This window comes from Myotis yumanensis, unplaced genomic scaffold (assembly GCF_028538775.1).
Source record: "Myotis yumanensis isolate MYYU_CA2020_CCGP unplaced genomic scaffold, mMyoYum1.0.hap1 SCAF_12, whole genome shotgun sequence".
Lineage (NCBI taxonomy): Eukaryota > Metazoa > Chordata > Mammalia > Chiroptera > Vespertilionidae > Myotis > Myotis yumanensis.
Window position 1 is genome coordinate 34735243 of NW_027223763.1, and position 16661 is coordinate 34751903.

The following is a 16661-nucleotide window of genomic DNA, read 5'->3' on the forward strand; positions in this document are numbered from 1 at the left end:
ACCTCGGGAACAGACAGAGAACCTGGCACAGTAAGTACTCCAACTCCTGCTGTACACGAACACACCCTCTTCCCGTAGTGCACCCCACTCTGCCTTTCTTTAGACAGCACAGACGTGCACATCTCCCCTGTCTCCCTCAGTGACCAGGTTTTTGCTTTTTTAAAAAAATATGACTATTCCCCACCCAATCCTGTATTTTTATAAAACTTTCGTTAGATGAGAGCAACATGATTTTGGGGCAGAGCTGTTTGCTATTATCTGTATGTGCCCCAGGCCCACTTAAAAATATGTTTCCCATTGCATTTTGAGGCTAGGTTGCCTGTAGTTTAAGAGTATTCATTTTTTATCTTAAGTCAGTTTTACAGGCAAGAGGTCACAATCCACATGTGAAATTGGTTAGTAATGTGTTATTTCTACCTGAACCATTTTTTATCCTCTGCAAATGCATCTTAGTTGCTAGGTTTCCATATCTAGTTTTCTTTTTTCATAATTGCCCTTGGAGTGTGAACTTGAACTTAAATTTATTTTAGACCAAAGAATTGAGCATCTTAAGTTCTTAAAAACAAGGAAATTCAGCGGCCAGGGGTTCTGTGCTTGGAGAGCTCATCTTTCCACCGGCCTGAATCTCACGCATTTCACACAATGCATATCTGACCTGCACATATCCGCCAGTAGCTGTGGGGAGATCTGTATCTAAAATGCATCTCGCAAATGTCATGATCAAATAGAGTGAGAATTGGCCCCTTTTCAGCGACGATAATCCACAGTTTTTGCCTCCTTCCCTCCCTTCTTTTCTTTCTTTTTTAACATGGCAGTATTTTAACCATCTTAAATCTAACTGGTTAAAAAGAAAGCGGGGTGGGGGAAGATACTGAACTTGTAAGTCATTCTGATAACTTTTTTGTTATGGGTTTGGGAGGAAGATAGGCAATTGTTTTCATTCTGAAAAGTTTGTTTTTTCCCCTCTTCTGTGTAGTGGTGTGTGTGTGTGATGTATCTCTTCTTTTTTTTTTTTTTTTTTTAAAAAAAGGTTTTTAATTGATTTTTAGAGAGAGGAAGAGAGAGGGAAAGAGGGAGAAACATTTATGTGAGAGTGAAACATGGATGGGCTGCCTCCCGTACACCCCCACTGGGATTGAGCCTACAACCCAGGCATGTGCCCTGACTGATAATCGAACAGGCATCCTTTTGGTGGGCGGGACAACACCCAGCCAACTGAGCCACATCCACAAACCAGGATGAATTAGTAGGGACTTTAGAAATTCTCTTTGAGATAGATCTCGGAAAACTTTATGTATCAGGATGTGTTGGGAGCAGTGGATAATGGTGAAAGTATGGGGTAGCTAGTTTTTAAATTCTGGTACTGTAAGTTTTCTCTGGAAAATGTTGGGGAGAGAGAAAATTATAGCTAGGGAATAAAATATCCTCACAAAGTACACACTTAAGTAAACTGACTTTGATTTGTGGAGGTGACCTTTCTGTTTTGCTGTTTCAGTGTCTCTGTAGATTATCATTTTTTTCTGTCATGTTCATCATATAGCCGCGTGTCAAATTAAAATCCCTAATCCTGGACCAGAGAACAAACGAAAAAGATGCTGAGAGAGCCCATGTCCTTTAGCGTGCTGCATGTTGTCATTTATTTAACTTACTCTAGGTTTGGGACTTTAACTTTTTATTCTCAGTATTATGGTTTCACCTGAAATCACTGTATATTTCTTGTTTACTGTATGTACGGTAATAGAGGAAATGCGTCTGTAGTTTGGGATACGTAGGCACATACATCACAAGGCCTTTCTCAAGGAACCAAGGAAAGGAGACCACAATCTTAAAAGATAGTCTAGAAAGTTTCATCAAAAGTTCTAGGCAGTCGTGGAAGAGATACCATGGTATGTACCTCTGTGAAATGCCAGTGCATGACAGGAATGAGGAGAGATTTGCATGCTGAAGGTAGTAGGGGCATTTTTCAGATCTCTTTGTATATTTCTGAATGTGTCTGATAACCTCCTACTTGTATTTTTGGCTGAAAAATGTAAGCAAGAACTTCATTCATTGTAGAAGTGATGGTGAGATGGAGGAAGGATGATGAGTTAGGTCCTTAACGAAGGACAAACTGGTTCTTGAATTTCATGCAGCCATAGATTGTTTTTAAGTCCATATGTTGCGTCAGCAATCAGTGAACATCCAAGTCAAAACGTGGATACATAAAGCAGTCTGTGAAAATATAAAATGATGTGTTATCTGTATGTTTTCTTTTTCACATGAAATTTTTGACAAGTAATGATAATTTCAGAATATTTTCAGAATACGTACTGTGTTTCCTGCTTAATTGTTAAGTTACAAAAAATTGTAGGTGATGATGATATCAAATGGGAAACTACACTAATTTGTAGCATAAACATTTAATTTAACTTCAGTCTCTAGAGGGGACTTAAACTGTTGGGATTTTGCTGCAGTTATATAAAATTAAGTAGCTCTTCAAACTTTGTGTAAAATTGAATATGAGAAGCAATGGATAATAAGATGATGTGTACCATTAATGCCTAAAATATTGTAGTACTTATCTCTTTAATAAAGTGGTTTGAATTATGAAGTTGAATTTTACTTGGTAGATAGTCAGTTTGCTCTGTAATGCTCTTGTTTCTTTTCACCCAGTGAGGGGTTAAGGGTAGTTGAAGTTTTCAAACCTTATGGTCTCAGAATCTTTTTCTACCCTTAAAATTATTGATAACCCCAAAGAACTTTTGTTTATGTGGGTTATATATTTTGAAATTTTTCTGGATTAGAAAGAAAGTAAATTTTAAAATCACTTAAGCAGATAAAGAGCTACTTAATTTGTGGTAACATTAATGAAAAATAACTATTTTCAAAAAACATACTGTAGTGGGAAGAGTGGCTTTGTCTTACATGTTTGCAAATGTCTTTAGTGCCTGGTTTAAAAAGGATAGCTGGATTTTCATCAACTTCTGCATTCTTTCTGTTTTGAAAGATTGTTTGGAAGTATAGGAAGAAAGTCTGCCCTCAAAGAGTTAGGTAAGGATCCCTAGGAACATCAGGGATTCTTGGACCAAACCCTGAGAACTTCTGTGATGAGACTAAGGAGTTCTGAAAAATTCCAGACCCATCTATAGGCTTATGTTTTCCTGCTCTTCTTCCTATATTGAACACACATTATTTATATTAAGTGCAAAATAGATCCAGAGGGGATGTGAGTGTGTATAAATTTGTATCTGTAAGTCTAAAACTGGTTCGAAGGTCATGTTTGCTTATTTTTTAGTGACAAAATTATTCCATTTGCTAGTTTAAGGTTTTATGGTAGGAAAACACGAGCCTTAATGCAACCTGTTTTAATGTTAAACCCAGGAAATGAAAGCACTAAGAACAAGGTGAAAACATGGACACTATGTGTAAGTGGCTTGTTTCTGAAAGGGATGAATGATAAAGCCAGTAACTTTTAAGAGGTTTATGTTGCTGTATGGCTGTTGTTTATAAATTAAGATTTGACTAGTGCTTTGCTAATTTGCAAAACTTGGTTGTTGTTTTTAACATGAGTGTACTATCAGAATGCTACTTACTGTTGAACAAAGAAATATTAAATGACCTAACAAAGGCCTTTATTTCTTCAGTAATAATAAAAACTTTAGATATTTCAATTAGAGATGAATTATATTAAATTTTGGCTGAAGGAAATATCATTTAAACAAGTCTCGAAAGACCTGGAATAAGAGAGTTGACTAAGAGTCATATGGCTTTTAAGAAAATAGCATAGGCCCGGCCGGTGTTGCTCAGTGGTTGAGCACCGACCTATGAACCAGGATGTCATGGTTCGATTCCTGGTCAGGGCACATGCCCAAGTTGCAGGCTCTATCCCCAGGGTGGGGTGTGCAGGAGGCAGCCAATCAATTATTCTCTCTCATCATTGATGTTTCTATCTCTCCCTTCTCTCTAAAATTGATAAAATATATATACTTTTTAAAGAAAATAGCATACAATATGTGTTTAAATTCTCATTACTTTAGCAAATATTTATTGAGTACCTACTATGTGCCCGGCACTGTTTGGGACACTGCATATGTTTGTTGCCATTTTGCAGTGGTGCCTTTTAATGTCACAGTCAGGTCTTTTTTTAAATGAAAATACTGAAATTCCTGACCCATGTGATCACTCTTTGGAACATTTGGAAAAGGGAGGAGCCTTGGGGGTTGGGAATTGGGAGAGACTCCAGAGCATAGAGGGTCTGTGGGCATAGACAGGTTTCATAGGTAGGCCTCAGAAGGTTCTTGAACCTTCTAAAAACTGTATGCAGTGTGTTCTGAGAAGAGAGAGAACTTTCATCAAGTTCTCAGAAGGGGTTCCTGGTCCAGAAAAGTCTTAAGTACTGTTCATCCACATTAGAGATCATAACGGTACAGTAATTTTATCAGTGATACACCAAGCTCAGGGAGGTTGAGTGCCGCTGGTCATACATTTACTTAGTTAATGGCAGTTGAGAATTAGATCATGTCTCTCAAAGAGACTGTGTTGTCACTCCCGTAACTGGCTTCTATAATTAACGGGTTCATACTTAGGACTAACTTAAGAGTAGTTATGACAGCCATCACTGTATTTACTATAAGGTGGTGTCTTTATCTTGTTTTTCTTCTCTAGTTGTCCTACTTGCTAGTTAATTGGCCAAGGTAGGGCAGGACCAGTTCCTAGTTCACTTTCACTTTTTCTCAAAACGACCAGCACTGGAGAGCACAGGGGGAAGTAGGACATGAGGCTTTCTCTGGAAAAATGGCATGGTTGGTCTGAAATTTTAATTTTGAGTTTCATGTCATCTCCAGTGACTCCTCAGGACCATGGCATTATGGGGGTGGTGGGATAGAAAGAACCCCTGTTGTGGACAAAGGTAGGCTGCCGTGGGAGTCTGGCTGCACAGGCAGGTCATCTGTAACGTGGTGATGGGGCTGCCTTGCAAGTGAGGACTTAGAAACCAGAAACAGCAAGGCCTCAGACACAGCAGAACAAGCCTTTAGGCATGTCTCCCCTCAGTACCTGCTAGCAAGACAGTAAATGCATTGTTAGTCATGCTCAGCCAAGTTACTTGTGGTGTCCTTTCCTTTTTAAAATACAGTGGGTGAGATAGTCGTGGAGGTTAGGGCCCATGTGACAGGGTGGCAGCTACTGGTGTTTCTTAGGATGTTGGGACCATGAACTGATCTCAGCTTTTTGTGACCCTGATTGTTCTCATGGTACTCAAATTCACCAAATGTAGGCCGGGGGTGGGGGGGGGGGGGGGGTGGGGGGGGGAGGCGCGGACTTGGAGAAGGTATTTTCATCTAAATCAGTGGTTCTCAACCTTCTGGCCCTTTAAATACAGTTCCTCATGTTGTGACCCAACCATAAAATTCTTTTCGTTGCTACTTCATAACTGTAATGTTGCTACTGTTATGAATCGTAATGTAAATATCTGATATGCAAGATGGTCTTAGGCGACCCCTGTGAAAGGGTCGTTCGACCGCCAAAGGGGTCTCGACCCACAGGTTGAGAACCGCTGATCTAAATGTTCATGACTTTATCTTGACCTGGTGCATGTTGAATTGCCTGGGAATGAAGGATAGAAATGAGATGCATCATCTAAAATTCCAGTATTTAGGCACAGCGAAAGATACTGACGTTTTCTCAGGCAGTTAGTTGCCTCAGCAGATTTCCCCTTTTGACAGAATTTAAAACCATGTGCTTAAAAAAAAATGGATCCTCTGGGAAAATCGGCGTCACTGTCGTGAGAAGGGTGAACCCCTGAAGAAAGGAAAGCCCCGGCTGTTTCCAGGTTGTTAGAAGTGTGCACCTGGAACGGGGAGCAAGGAGAGTGGTGGTGGTGTCTGTTTATTGTGGATGCTGTATCTCACCGGGTGGGTATTGGAGCCTGTGTGTGACCAGGACAAATGTTCAGATGGATATGGGAGCCTGTGTGTGACTGGAGAAATGTACAGGTTTTATCTCACTGTGATCACAGTGAATATAGGGCATCTTTACTCCCCCTCTCCCCCCCAAAAACAACAACAAAGAATAGGTAGAGAATATTTTCTTCCAAAACCTTTTTTAAAAAAATGTATTTTATTGATTTTTTACAGAGAGGAAGGGAGAGGGATAGAGAGTTAGAAACATAGATGAGAGAGAAACATCGATCAGCTGCCTCCTGCACACCCCCTACTGGGGATATGCCCGCAACCAAGGTACATGCCCTTGACCGGAATCGAACCTGGGACCCTTCAGTCCGCAGGCCGACACTCTATCCACTGAGCCAAACCGGTTAGGGCCCAAAACCTTTTTTAAGACTTAGTTTGTGTTCTGTAAACAGATAACTTGATGCTTACCATTTGGAGCAGGTTTTCCTGAATGTTGGCCCCATAATCTTTTCATTCCCTCTGGAATGTAGTAGGCAGTAGGCTCTGCATCTGCTGACTTTCAGATAAGGAGGGGTGGATGGAAGCTGTCAGATACCCAAATAACTCACAGCCAGGTCCTGACCCAGTACTTTCTAGTTTCAGGGCCTTGTCTTGCAATAGAAGGTATCTCATCAGGGGCTGGAGAAAGAAGAGGAACAGTAACCCCTAAGTAGTTCCTCGAAAACATGCTTTTAAAAAAGGTTTGAAATACAGATTTGATATTTTGCTGTGACCAAGGTTAATTTTAAATTATTTTAAAAATAATTTAAAAATTATTTTTAAATGATTATATTTATTGTCAGCTCAAGAGTTTTTTATTTTATTTTATTTTATTTTGCTTTACCAGGAGAAGGTGGGTGGAAGGGCAAGCTGGGGGCATAGGGGATGATGCCTAAGACATCGTGTGGTTTAATACCTCTTCTAGCCCAAATGTCAGCTGGGTTTGTATGCCTCCTAAATGGCTATGTTCTCTCCTGGGAGTCCTCCGGACTGAGTCCCCCTTCTACATCCGACAGTGCTGAGTTCCTAGATCAAGATGCAAGAACACACTGGTTCTTTCTGTACTTTGCATTTTAACTATGAAAAATAGATGTATGCCCTTCAGCAGACCCGCTTCACCGCCAGGGCTTCTGAGATGCGATGTGGTTGCCAAGTGGACACGTTTCCACACTTCTCCACTTCCTTCCACTTTTCACCATTGACAAGTGGGGATCTTGTTAGTTTTATGAGCAAAAAAATGTATTTGTTGAAATGCCAGGCAGAATACGAGAATGACCAATTGGACTGTAGCAAAAAGTACAGCGTGGGGTGATGACTTAATTGGTATCAGGTGTCAGTGGAGAAAGCACACAGATGTGATGGGGTGCGTCGTTGCCTAATTGTTTTAATGTTCACCGAGAAGTTAATTGTCAGTGTAGAGTGTGCTAGCAAATTAGGTTCCCACTGCCTCAGTGTAACGGAGGATAAATGAGGTGTCATGCGTTTCCAATCTGTACCTCTGACACAAACACTTTTCCTGCGGGGAGGAGAACGTTCCCTAGGGGAATCAGCATGGCAGCTAAAGAAATCCATTTGAATAATGTACATTATTTTCACATTAGGGAAACCTGTCTAGCTTTTGCTGTATCCATGAGAGGTTTTTCCTTTCAGATTTGCTGCTGGTGGCTTCCAGGTTGATGTTTCGTTGGCAGAAGAGTTGCTTTGAGGTCTTGCATTAGATGAGGGATATATGAGGGCTTCAGAACAAGTGTTCCGGTAGCACTGACAGGGTAACATTTCATTAAACTTGCCTTCTTTCATATCTTTTGGAGTTTGCCTTCCAAAATATCTCCGCATACGTGAACAACTGTTACTGTTAAATTGCTAAAAGAAAAGTAAAATTCTTGGAATAAGACTCTAAAGACTGTTTTTATGTATCCTGAAGTAGCTGGGTCTCTCTCTCAGTCTTGAGTGGGTAATCAGAGCGTGAAATAGAAACAACATTCTCCGGAACAGTCAGAATAAAGGAAACAAACACAAAGTCCAAATCTTGACGTTTCTTTTGACTCAACTCAATGCTCTCTGAGGTTCAACAGACTCTTCTACTTACGTGCTAAGTTCTTCCATGAACGTATGGTTTGATAATTGCATTTAGATGTTTACCTTTGCTTTATTTTAAGAGAATATATTGTCTACTTCTACTCAGTAGGTTCAAACCCTCTACCAACTGTCTAGTAAACCTGACTCCACTGAACTATAGCAGAGAATGTTCCTGGTGTTGCTTTTACAAAGCATGGTTCACCCAGTTAGGAAGCTGCTCTGGATCTGACCACTCAAGGAGTGCACACTGGTGTAATATTGGAAGATCTGCTACTCTTCTCTCTCTAAGTAGCTCCTAACCATTACATCACTGTTAGTGCAAGAAGTGGCCCTCAGGTTGCATAGCGAACAGTTTCCCTGTTGTCAGGGAAGAGGCCCACTCAGATTTTATATTCTAGAGATTTACCTTAAGAGGGACAGGTCATAACTTCTTGTGGAGCATGTTTTCTCTGTACTTGCACCTCATTTAGTCATTTCATGTGTGGTTTCAGTGAGAAAAGGAGAGGAAGTCATGCCAGTTGGACGAATAGGTCTTCTGGACCCACTTTCTGTCTCTGGTACTGAATATTCCAGGGGGTTCATTTTCTTTAGAGACGGGTTGGATATGCATCTCCCTTGATCTTTTTACTTGGCTCTCTACCCCTGTCTGCAACATGGAAGGTGCAGAAAATCACGATTTCAGAAATTTAGTTTGTTTTGAAATCATAATGTGTTTTCAGGTCTTAATTTGTTCAGATTTAAATATCCCACCCTCCACCCCCCTTCCCAGGGCTGCTTAAAACTCCTATTTTGAGTTCGTATAGAAGACATAAGGTAAATAAGGTGATTTTGTTTTGTTCTTAACAAAATTTTAAAACAAAGGAAAACATATACACTGTGTGGAAATCCCAGCCCTCGGGACATTTGTGGTCTAAGTCTGCCCCATAATTACAGTTTGAAAAATTCTGGCAGGTATTTAAACTTTGCCAGCTGCAAGGTGAAATAAAACATTGAGTTTTTTGGCTAGAATTAGAGTATATCAGTCAGTGTGGTAACTAGTTCTCATGCTGATCAAAATCTCTGATTCACAATTAAATATTTATTTGGCAAGTAAATATTGGAAATGAATTGTACTTGATAAATGCTATTTGGTAGATTAAAATCTTTAGAAGTATGGACTCTGGGAAGGGAGGTCTGTGGTGGTAAACAGGCCTGTGGGATCACTCTCTGCCACGATTGCCATCCCATCAGACTGGTGCTGTGGGTCCCTGAACTACTTTGTTCTCTGCTGAGTTCTTTTCTTGTGTGAATCTTGGGTTATAAATGGTAGGACTCATGAATGTAAATGTTGGAATTCGGGACTACTTTTAGACCACTTTAAAGTAGGCTATGAAATGTTCATTTTTTAATTTTATGTTCACATTTTTTGTATTGTGGATAAACAACCAAGTGAATCAGTGTGTGTGTGTGTGTGTGTGTGTGTGTGTGTGTGTGAGGGAGGGAGGGAGGGAGGGAGAGAGAGAGAGTGAGTCTGTGGTTAGGAAGGGGAAACAGAAAGCACACAACATATATTAGGCATTATTCTGTCCATTAGAAGGTCAATTAAGCTTCATACGCTAAAGAGCCAGTGTGACTTGTAAGTGGTAAGTATTGGGGGCCAAGTATGCAAGAACATAAATTTTTAGAAATCCCTCTTCTGGGCGTGGTGGCACTTTGACTTAGTGGGAAGAGCTCATTGCGTTCAGGCACATCAACTCCCTCGCTGGGCATCCTCCAGGTAAAATGAGGGGATGAAGGGGATGAACAGTATGTCTTTAAGGTTGCTCTAGCCTCTTCAAAGGTTGAATTCTAATTTTCTTCTGTGTTTAGAATGCATGAGTTTTTAAATAACAACAAAGCAAAGTAGCCCCAGTTTCATTCTTGTGCCATAGCCTCTTCTTAAATGTTGATTAAATCCTAATATGAAGGGTGATTCTGACTTATCCTAGTCAAACTCTAACAGATCAAGACAGAACCCTAAATTTTGAAGGATCCAAAGGATATTAAGTTAGTGCCCAGGTATAATCTCTTCATTCTTAAAATATGTATAAAACTGCTCATAATGACCATCAAAATGGCTGTGTTCCACCTCTGAGCCATTGGATGGTGCATGGGGGGAAAACACAACAAGACTCATGGTCTCATGAGACATCCGGAAATACCTGCGAAGTCTTTTTGTTGGGCTCCTGGGGAGCAAATGAAGGAACCACAAAGCTTGGGGTCTCCTAGGCAGTAGTTAACAAAGAAGTTATTGTTGTTGACGTGAAGTTCATTAGACAGGAACTATTTGCCTAAATCAAGAACAACAATGAAGGCAGCGTCAGAGCCAGGAGGTTGTCAGGGGCAATTACACACAGAAAACTGGGTTCCTGGGGACAAGGGTAAAAGGAGGTGGTCCGTTTTTGGTGGGCCTACAGCGGGAGCCAGGAACCCACTGGCTCCACACAGTGGCTCTCGGCCTTTCCAGCCCACATTCTTCACCACCTGTTTCAAATCAGTTTTACAACATCAAAGGTATGATGAGATGTTTTGTTTCATAACTAGTCCAAGTCTGCCATTTGAATGGGGCCAATTTTCAGATAAGCAGGGGTGCTAATTACTAGCCCTGTCCAAATTTAGAAGAACTTCTCAGAGCTTTTTCAAAACTGCATTCAGATTATAGGCCTCATTCAAGCTGCTCAAGCGGGGAATTCCAGTAGTAACTTCTAACACTTAGTTGGAAGGCCTCAACACTTGACATGCTGTAGGAGTGCTATTGTTTCTAACAAAAATTCTCTTGTTCCTAACAAGTGTTGTTTACTTTTGTGTTCGCAATACCACTTAACATCATTAAAAAAAAATAAGATCATTCAGAGCTGTCTCTGAATGACTGAATGGTTTGGATGCCCAGTGCTAGATTCAGCAGAAAGGCTACAAAGGTGACATTGATGACTTTAAAATTGCCAGTGGGCACCAACTCTAGGGTTCTGGGCATGTGGCAGAAGTTAAGTAGTTCAGCCCTGCCCTTCCATTGTTTCTGCTCAGAGTCTGGTGAGGAGACTTTGGGCTGATGTATAATTCTAGAACACAGCTCTATTTGGATACTTTTTATACTTCAGTGCAAGCTGCTACTCGCCTCTGAGGCTCAGCTTTTCTGAGTGCATGTTTGCACTTTGTACTTTTAGTTAGGCTCTGCATCTTGTCAGGCATTTTGAGTGGCTCTGGGTTGGAGGGGTTAATTTTTAGCAGACATTTACCAAGGTAGTTCAAGGACCCAGCCAGCTCACCTTTTAGTCCCCCACCCTGTGCTAAAGACAGTAGTATGAGCTTCTTTATATTGAATTGCAGTAGTCCCCTGTTTTTCTGTAAGCCTCCTGGCTTTTGTGTAGCGTGAACAGTCATGAATGAAAAGCTCAGCTCAACGAAGGTCGGAGTCAGCCCCCGAAGTAAGCAGAGAGGCATCAGGCTGCCTTCTGGTTCCTAGTTTTTCTTTTTTCCTGCACGTGGTTAAGCTGTGGAGGCCCCTATGGTGTGGTCCACAGTTGTCACCTAGGAGGTCTGAGAGCCAGCCACCTGGCTGATTACTGCAGGCTAGTTAGGTACCCAGGGTGGTTAAAAATATATGTAAATGATTTGCTCCTGGTACATGCAGTGGCATTAGAGATGATCTAACGCAAAGGTTTTCAGCAGACCCTTCTCTTCTAAATTGTGGCAGAGGAAGGTAACATAATTGTCTGTTGGCCCTGAACACCCTCCTCTTAGTTTGCCAGCATCTTTCAGAAATTGGGGTTATCTTCCTTTGTGAAAGGAGGTTTTTGCACAGCTTGCTCAGCATTGTTCGAGGCTGTAACACATCACTGAACAAATTGCCCCCTTGCATATGCTAATCCCGCCCTTAAAATAACTCATTGTAACGTGTTCTGATGCATTAGCCCAGAGGAGATGGGAATTGACCAGCTGTCAGATCATGTCATGTGACCCCCAAATATCTAAAATGCCTCTTTTCTTTGGGTCAACAGTTCGTACTCAGCACATGCAAATGAAAGTATCCTGTGTGGTTTGTGGAAAAGATTAGTCCTTGTTCCTGCTTTTATGTGTGGGAACTGGCCTGGCACTTGAAGATCCACTGGTTGAAATTCCCTCTTTGGGTCTTAAATTTCAGTGCTTTTCGCCACGAGCATCAAATCTTATTTTCAACAATAAATTAAAAAAACTTAAAGGAGTTTCTTCATTGTTGCTGCAGGAAGTGTTGATTTGTCTTAGTAAACTGTGCTGATAATTCCACCTATTCTCCTGGCGTTTTTTAGGAGTGACACACTCTGACTTGCAGTCACAGAATAAGTCTAATAGAATAACCTCAGGATTTACTCATAGGCCATTCATGTTCTTGACCAGGAAGTTGCAGTGGGAAAGACTAAAAACACATCCCCATATAGACAGCAAGTTCCCATTTCTCTGACAGTTAACAGAACATTTTAAGTGAGTAGGGCCCGAAAAAATGGTTTGATTGCATAGTCAGGGTCTCCCTTTTAAGTACTTAAAGTTGTATAAATGTTTGCCATTCAGTCTTCAGATGAGATGAATTAAATGGAATGAAAGGCAATGTTGGTATCACCTTTCTAAAACAGCTATCACGTTCAGGTTGGGTTTTCACGTGTACAAAGAGACCTGGGAAGAAATCTTCGATTAATTTTTTTTTATCTTGCAGAGTAATTCCCTCTTGGTCCCAGACAGTCTACGAGGCACTGATAAACGCAGAAATGGGCCTGAATTTTCCAACGACATCAAAAAAAGAAAGGTGGATGATAAGGATTCCAGCCACTATGTAAGTAAATAAAGGACTTGAAATAATATTTGTTGCTTACTTGCTTATTTTCCAAGTGAGTATACAAAAGTACTCTAAGATCTTAGTGATAATCCACAGCCCTTAAAATAATACCATAAAGAGGATAGAGTCTTACACCAGGATATTATTTCCCTCTAGAACTGTAAATTATCCTTCTGCCAGGCTTAGTATTAAATTTTAGGCTTTCTGCTTTAGTTTCTCTTAAGCGGAGACACAAGAATGCAGGGCTGGCCTCATGGGCGTGCAGTTGCATAGAGCCCTGCTTGTGAAAGGACCCTGCCTCACCCTTGGTTCTAATGCTCTGCTCTCAGCCATCTTCACATTCTCAATTTTTGAACAAGGACTTGCATTTTCATTTTGTCCTGGGCCTCAGCTGCTAAAGTGATCAGGGTAAGATCTGTGGTGCCACAAAACACCTTTTGGAATGCTATTCTGATCACCTCTGTTTTATAAAGAAACTAAAGTACATACCTTGCAAGTGGTTTGCCCAAGGTCAGAGCTAGTGGCTGAGCCTGGAGGTGGTCTGACTCCAGAATCCATCTCTTAACAACTGTGCTAGGATTCCCAAACCGAGGTGTTAGGGTGGATATTTTGTCAGAGGTCCTTTGAATTGGTCTACACTTTGCACTATAATAATAATAATATACAAAGAATCCAGGTTTTTGGTCCTTTCCAGCCCAAGCCTTTCAGCACATTGTTTGCCCCTTATCTTTTGCCCAGAGCCAGTGCCCTGTGCAGGTATTTTTATATATAGCATCAACTATTAATAAGCTAGTGAGAAGGTCCATGATATGCAGAAATTTGAAAATTTGCCAATACAATTTCAAGTTGTTCTACTCATGTATGTTAAGTTATTTAATAATGAGTGAGCTACAATCCATAGTTCTGCATGTCTGTTTTGTAACATGCGTGTATGGCTAATTGTATAGGTGATTGAGGGTTTATTGAAGCGACATTAAAGAATCTGGGACAAGGCCTCAGGACCCATCACAGGAATACTGTACTGTGAAGGTTTATATTGGCAGAAGGGTCAACAAAGCTAAGATTTAAATTACAGAATACTTAAGGACTCACTTCAAAGATCCGTTATAATAAGTTAATTGTTGGCTACTTTTTGTCAGTTCAGTTACATGAACTATTTCTATAAAAAAAAATTTTTTTCTAAAAGGGAAACACTTTTAGCTTCTATTTTATCGCCACTCTAGCTTTGGGTTCTGTACACCTGGAAATATTTAAGCTTTTCTGTGGGCTTTACTAAGCAAATGCAAGTTTTCTTTAGTATTAATTTTCCTTTTATTACATGAAAATATTTTTCAGTGCACTATTTTGAATTGCCTCGGCTTCCTCATTGGTGGTAATTTTATGTTGTTATTGGTGAATTTCATAGTGCTTTTATAACAGTGTCTAAAGTAACACATTACTGAAGAAAGTAAATTAGGTCTCCCACACGTAATGCTCTAGGTACAGTTAGAAAAAACATTTAAGACCTGACTTTAAAGCTGAGGGTAACTTTCCAGCCTGGACTTGTGTCCCACAGAAGGCCAATGTGGGTACTATTTGCACTGTACTAATATTTCTCAAACATTATTTGTTTATTCTCAATTGACAGTGACATCAGGAAAAGGACTGTTGAGGTCATAAACTACAGGCCTACTTCTCTTTGGGAATTAGGACCTGTTGTGATAGCCTACTTTTTCTGTATGCTCATTGTATTATTTTGCACCAAAGGACGTCAGGCCTTTTGGCTAGGAAAGTAAAGTGCCTTTTTTAGCCTGCCTCAAACTTGAAGAGTGATCATATCTTTAAATTGGACAGCTTTTCTGAAGCCTTTTCAAACTCAGTGCAACCTTGGCGTTTCCTCTGATTATCAAACTATGGCTTTATGAAGAGACGATGAAAGCCCTACTGCAGGATGTTGGTGCCCGCCACTGTTACCACCCTGTCTTCCTTCTATCTCTCCAAAAATATTTTATGCTGGTTGCTAAAGAAGGTTATTCTTAATATGAGGTGGTTTCATGTTCATATTCTTAAGATTAGTATGTTACTCCAGCCAATAACTAGCTTTATTGTTTTTACTTTTTGTTTGCTGTATATTTTTTATAGTAATGAGTCACCCCATGGGAACATGGTTTAAGTTTGTGTTTATAAGCAATTATTTGTGAGCGTTAGATTTGTTGGCTGTCTTCAAGGTGATGCACATAAAAGCAGTGACATGAAATTGTGTTCATAATTTGAAATTGAACGAGAAAAGACCTGATATAATGCGGATTTCAGATTATAAAGGCAATTTGGGTTGAAAACAACTATGTGCCACACCTCATATGCAGGCTGTGATTATATATCTGGTATGCTATTGCAACAGAAATCCCGCCTGGGGCTTGTGTAGCCTCCGGTCAGATAAGAACGGGAGAAGGCGGATTCATTCCTAAGGCTGGCAATCTCTAAGGGAGCCCATAGGCTTACCCCAGGTGTTGTTTTTTTTAGTCTGCCTGATATCAAGAACTATAGAAATTTAACTGGGCTTCAAACCTTTAATAAATGGAATTTAATTTTTTTTTTCCAGGACAGTGATGGTGACAAAAGCGATGACAATTTAGTTGTAGATGTGTCTAATGAGGTAACTACACTCTTTATCAAACTTTATGTTCAGAGTGACTTGTGAGAAAAAGAAGTGGAGCCACAGTGCTTTGGTTTCTTTCACCTTTATCCATTGAGAACTTAATGGTTGTTCATGGATGGAGCAGTCATGCTGTACCGGACCTGAACTCCTGTTTCCTTTAAAATAAATGTTTCCCTAGTCATTCTGGATTCCTAAGTTGGGTCCCTGGTGCTCATTTTCTTCCTGTGCCCTCTGGGCAAAGTATTTGAACATGAGGAGGGAGATGGTTGTTCCCAGATTTTTTTTTCCTTTATGGTGTCTAATCGGGTATATTTGCAAATACCATCCTTTTAAGGAGAACAGTGTTAGTGCACATACCCTCTAGTCCCCTAAATCTAGACTTTCAGCATTCCCTTTACTTTTTAGAGGATTAGCGTGGAAATAAGAGTGTGTAGGGAAGGATCTGTCCATTGTAAGCAAAATCATGGACTCTTTGCTTATGCTTGTTAAGGACCCTTCTTCTCCGAGAGCAAGCCCCGCCCACTCACCCCGAGAAAATGGGATTGACAAAAACCGCCTGCTAAAGAAAGATGCTTCCAGCAGCCCAGCATCCACCGCCTCTTCAGGAAGTTCTACTTCTTTGAAATCCAAAGAAATGAGCTTGGTAAGTAATAAGAACTCTCACTTGCCTCGTTAGCAGTTTAGTTTTCTTTGTGAACCGGGGGACCCTAAAGTACTTGAAATGCGGGGCTCTTACTGATTGAGAATTGTATTTTTAAGTGTTTAAAAGTGACATTCTTCTGTTCTTTGTTCCCATACAGTGTTGCTCTTTCCCTCTCAGTTGTCTCTTTTGGGCCATGATTAGAGGGAGATACAATTCTATGTTCCTTGCCTTCTTACTTGGGGGATATGCTCCTAGCACAGGCTCTCTGAAACTTCCCAGTTAGCAAATAGTTCAGACCTCCTAAGTCCTGAGAAGTCCTCATTTTCTTCAGCTGTACATTTTCACCTGGTTTCAGACGGAACCATGCGGTCGGGGCATGTTGTGATTGGGCTGCTGGTCAGTTTGGTGGTGCACACCAGGCGGCACTGGGGGAAGCCTGGAACCCAGCGGCGGGCGGTGGCGGGGGGGGTGGGGGTGCTGCAGCAGAGCCCGTTCGTGCTTTCAGTCGACAGCAAACACTATGGAGTGTGTCATCTCTTAACTCACCCT

At 40.7% G+C, this 16661-nt stretch overlaps 1 protein-coding gene across 5 annotated transcripts in view; it reads left to right on the forward strand.

Moving 5' to 3' along the window:
• Positions 1-16661, forward strand: part of TLE1 (TLE family member 1, transcriptional corepressor) — an 87470-nt gene that overhangs the window by 44723 nt on the left and 26086 nt on the right. For all 5 annotated transcript variants that reach the window (XM_070431446.1, XM_070431447.1, XM_070431448.1 and 2 more), the window contains 4 exons: positions 14-30; positions 12712-12828; positions 15413-15466; positions 15960-16112. In XM_070431446.1, coding sequence (XP_070287547.1) covers positions 14-30; positions 12712-12828; positions 15413-15466; positions 15960-16112 — 341 coding nt within the window. The remainder of the gene's footprint in view (positions 1-13; positions 31-12711; positions 12829-15412; positions 15467-15959; positions 16113-16661) is intronic.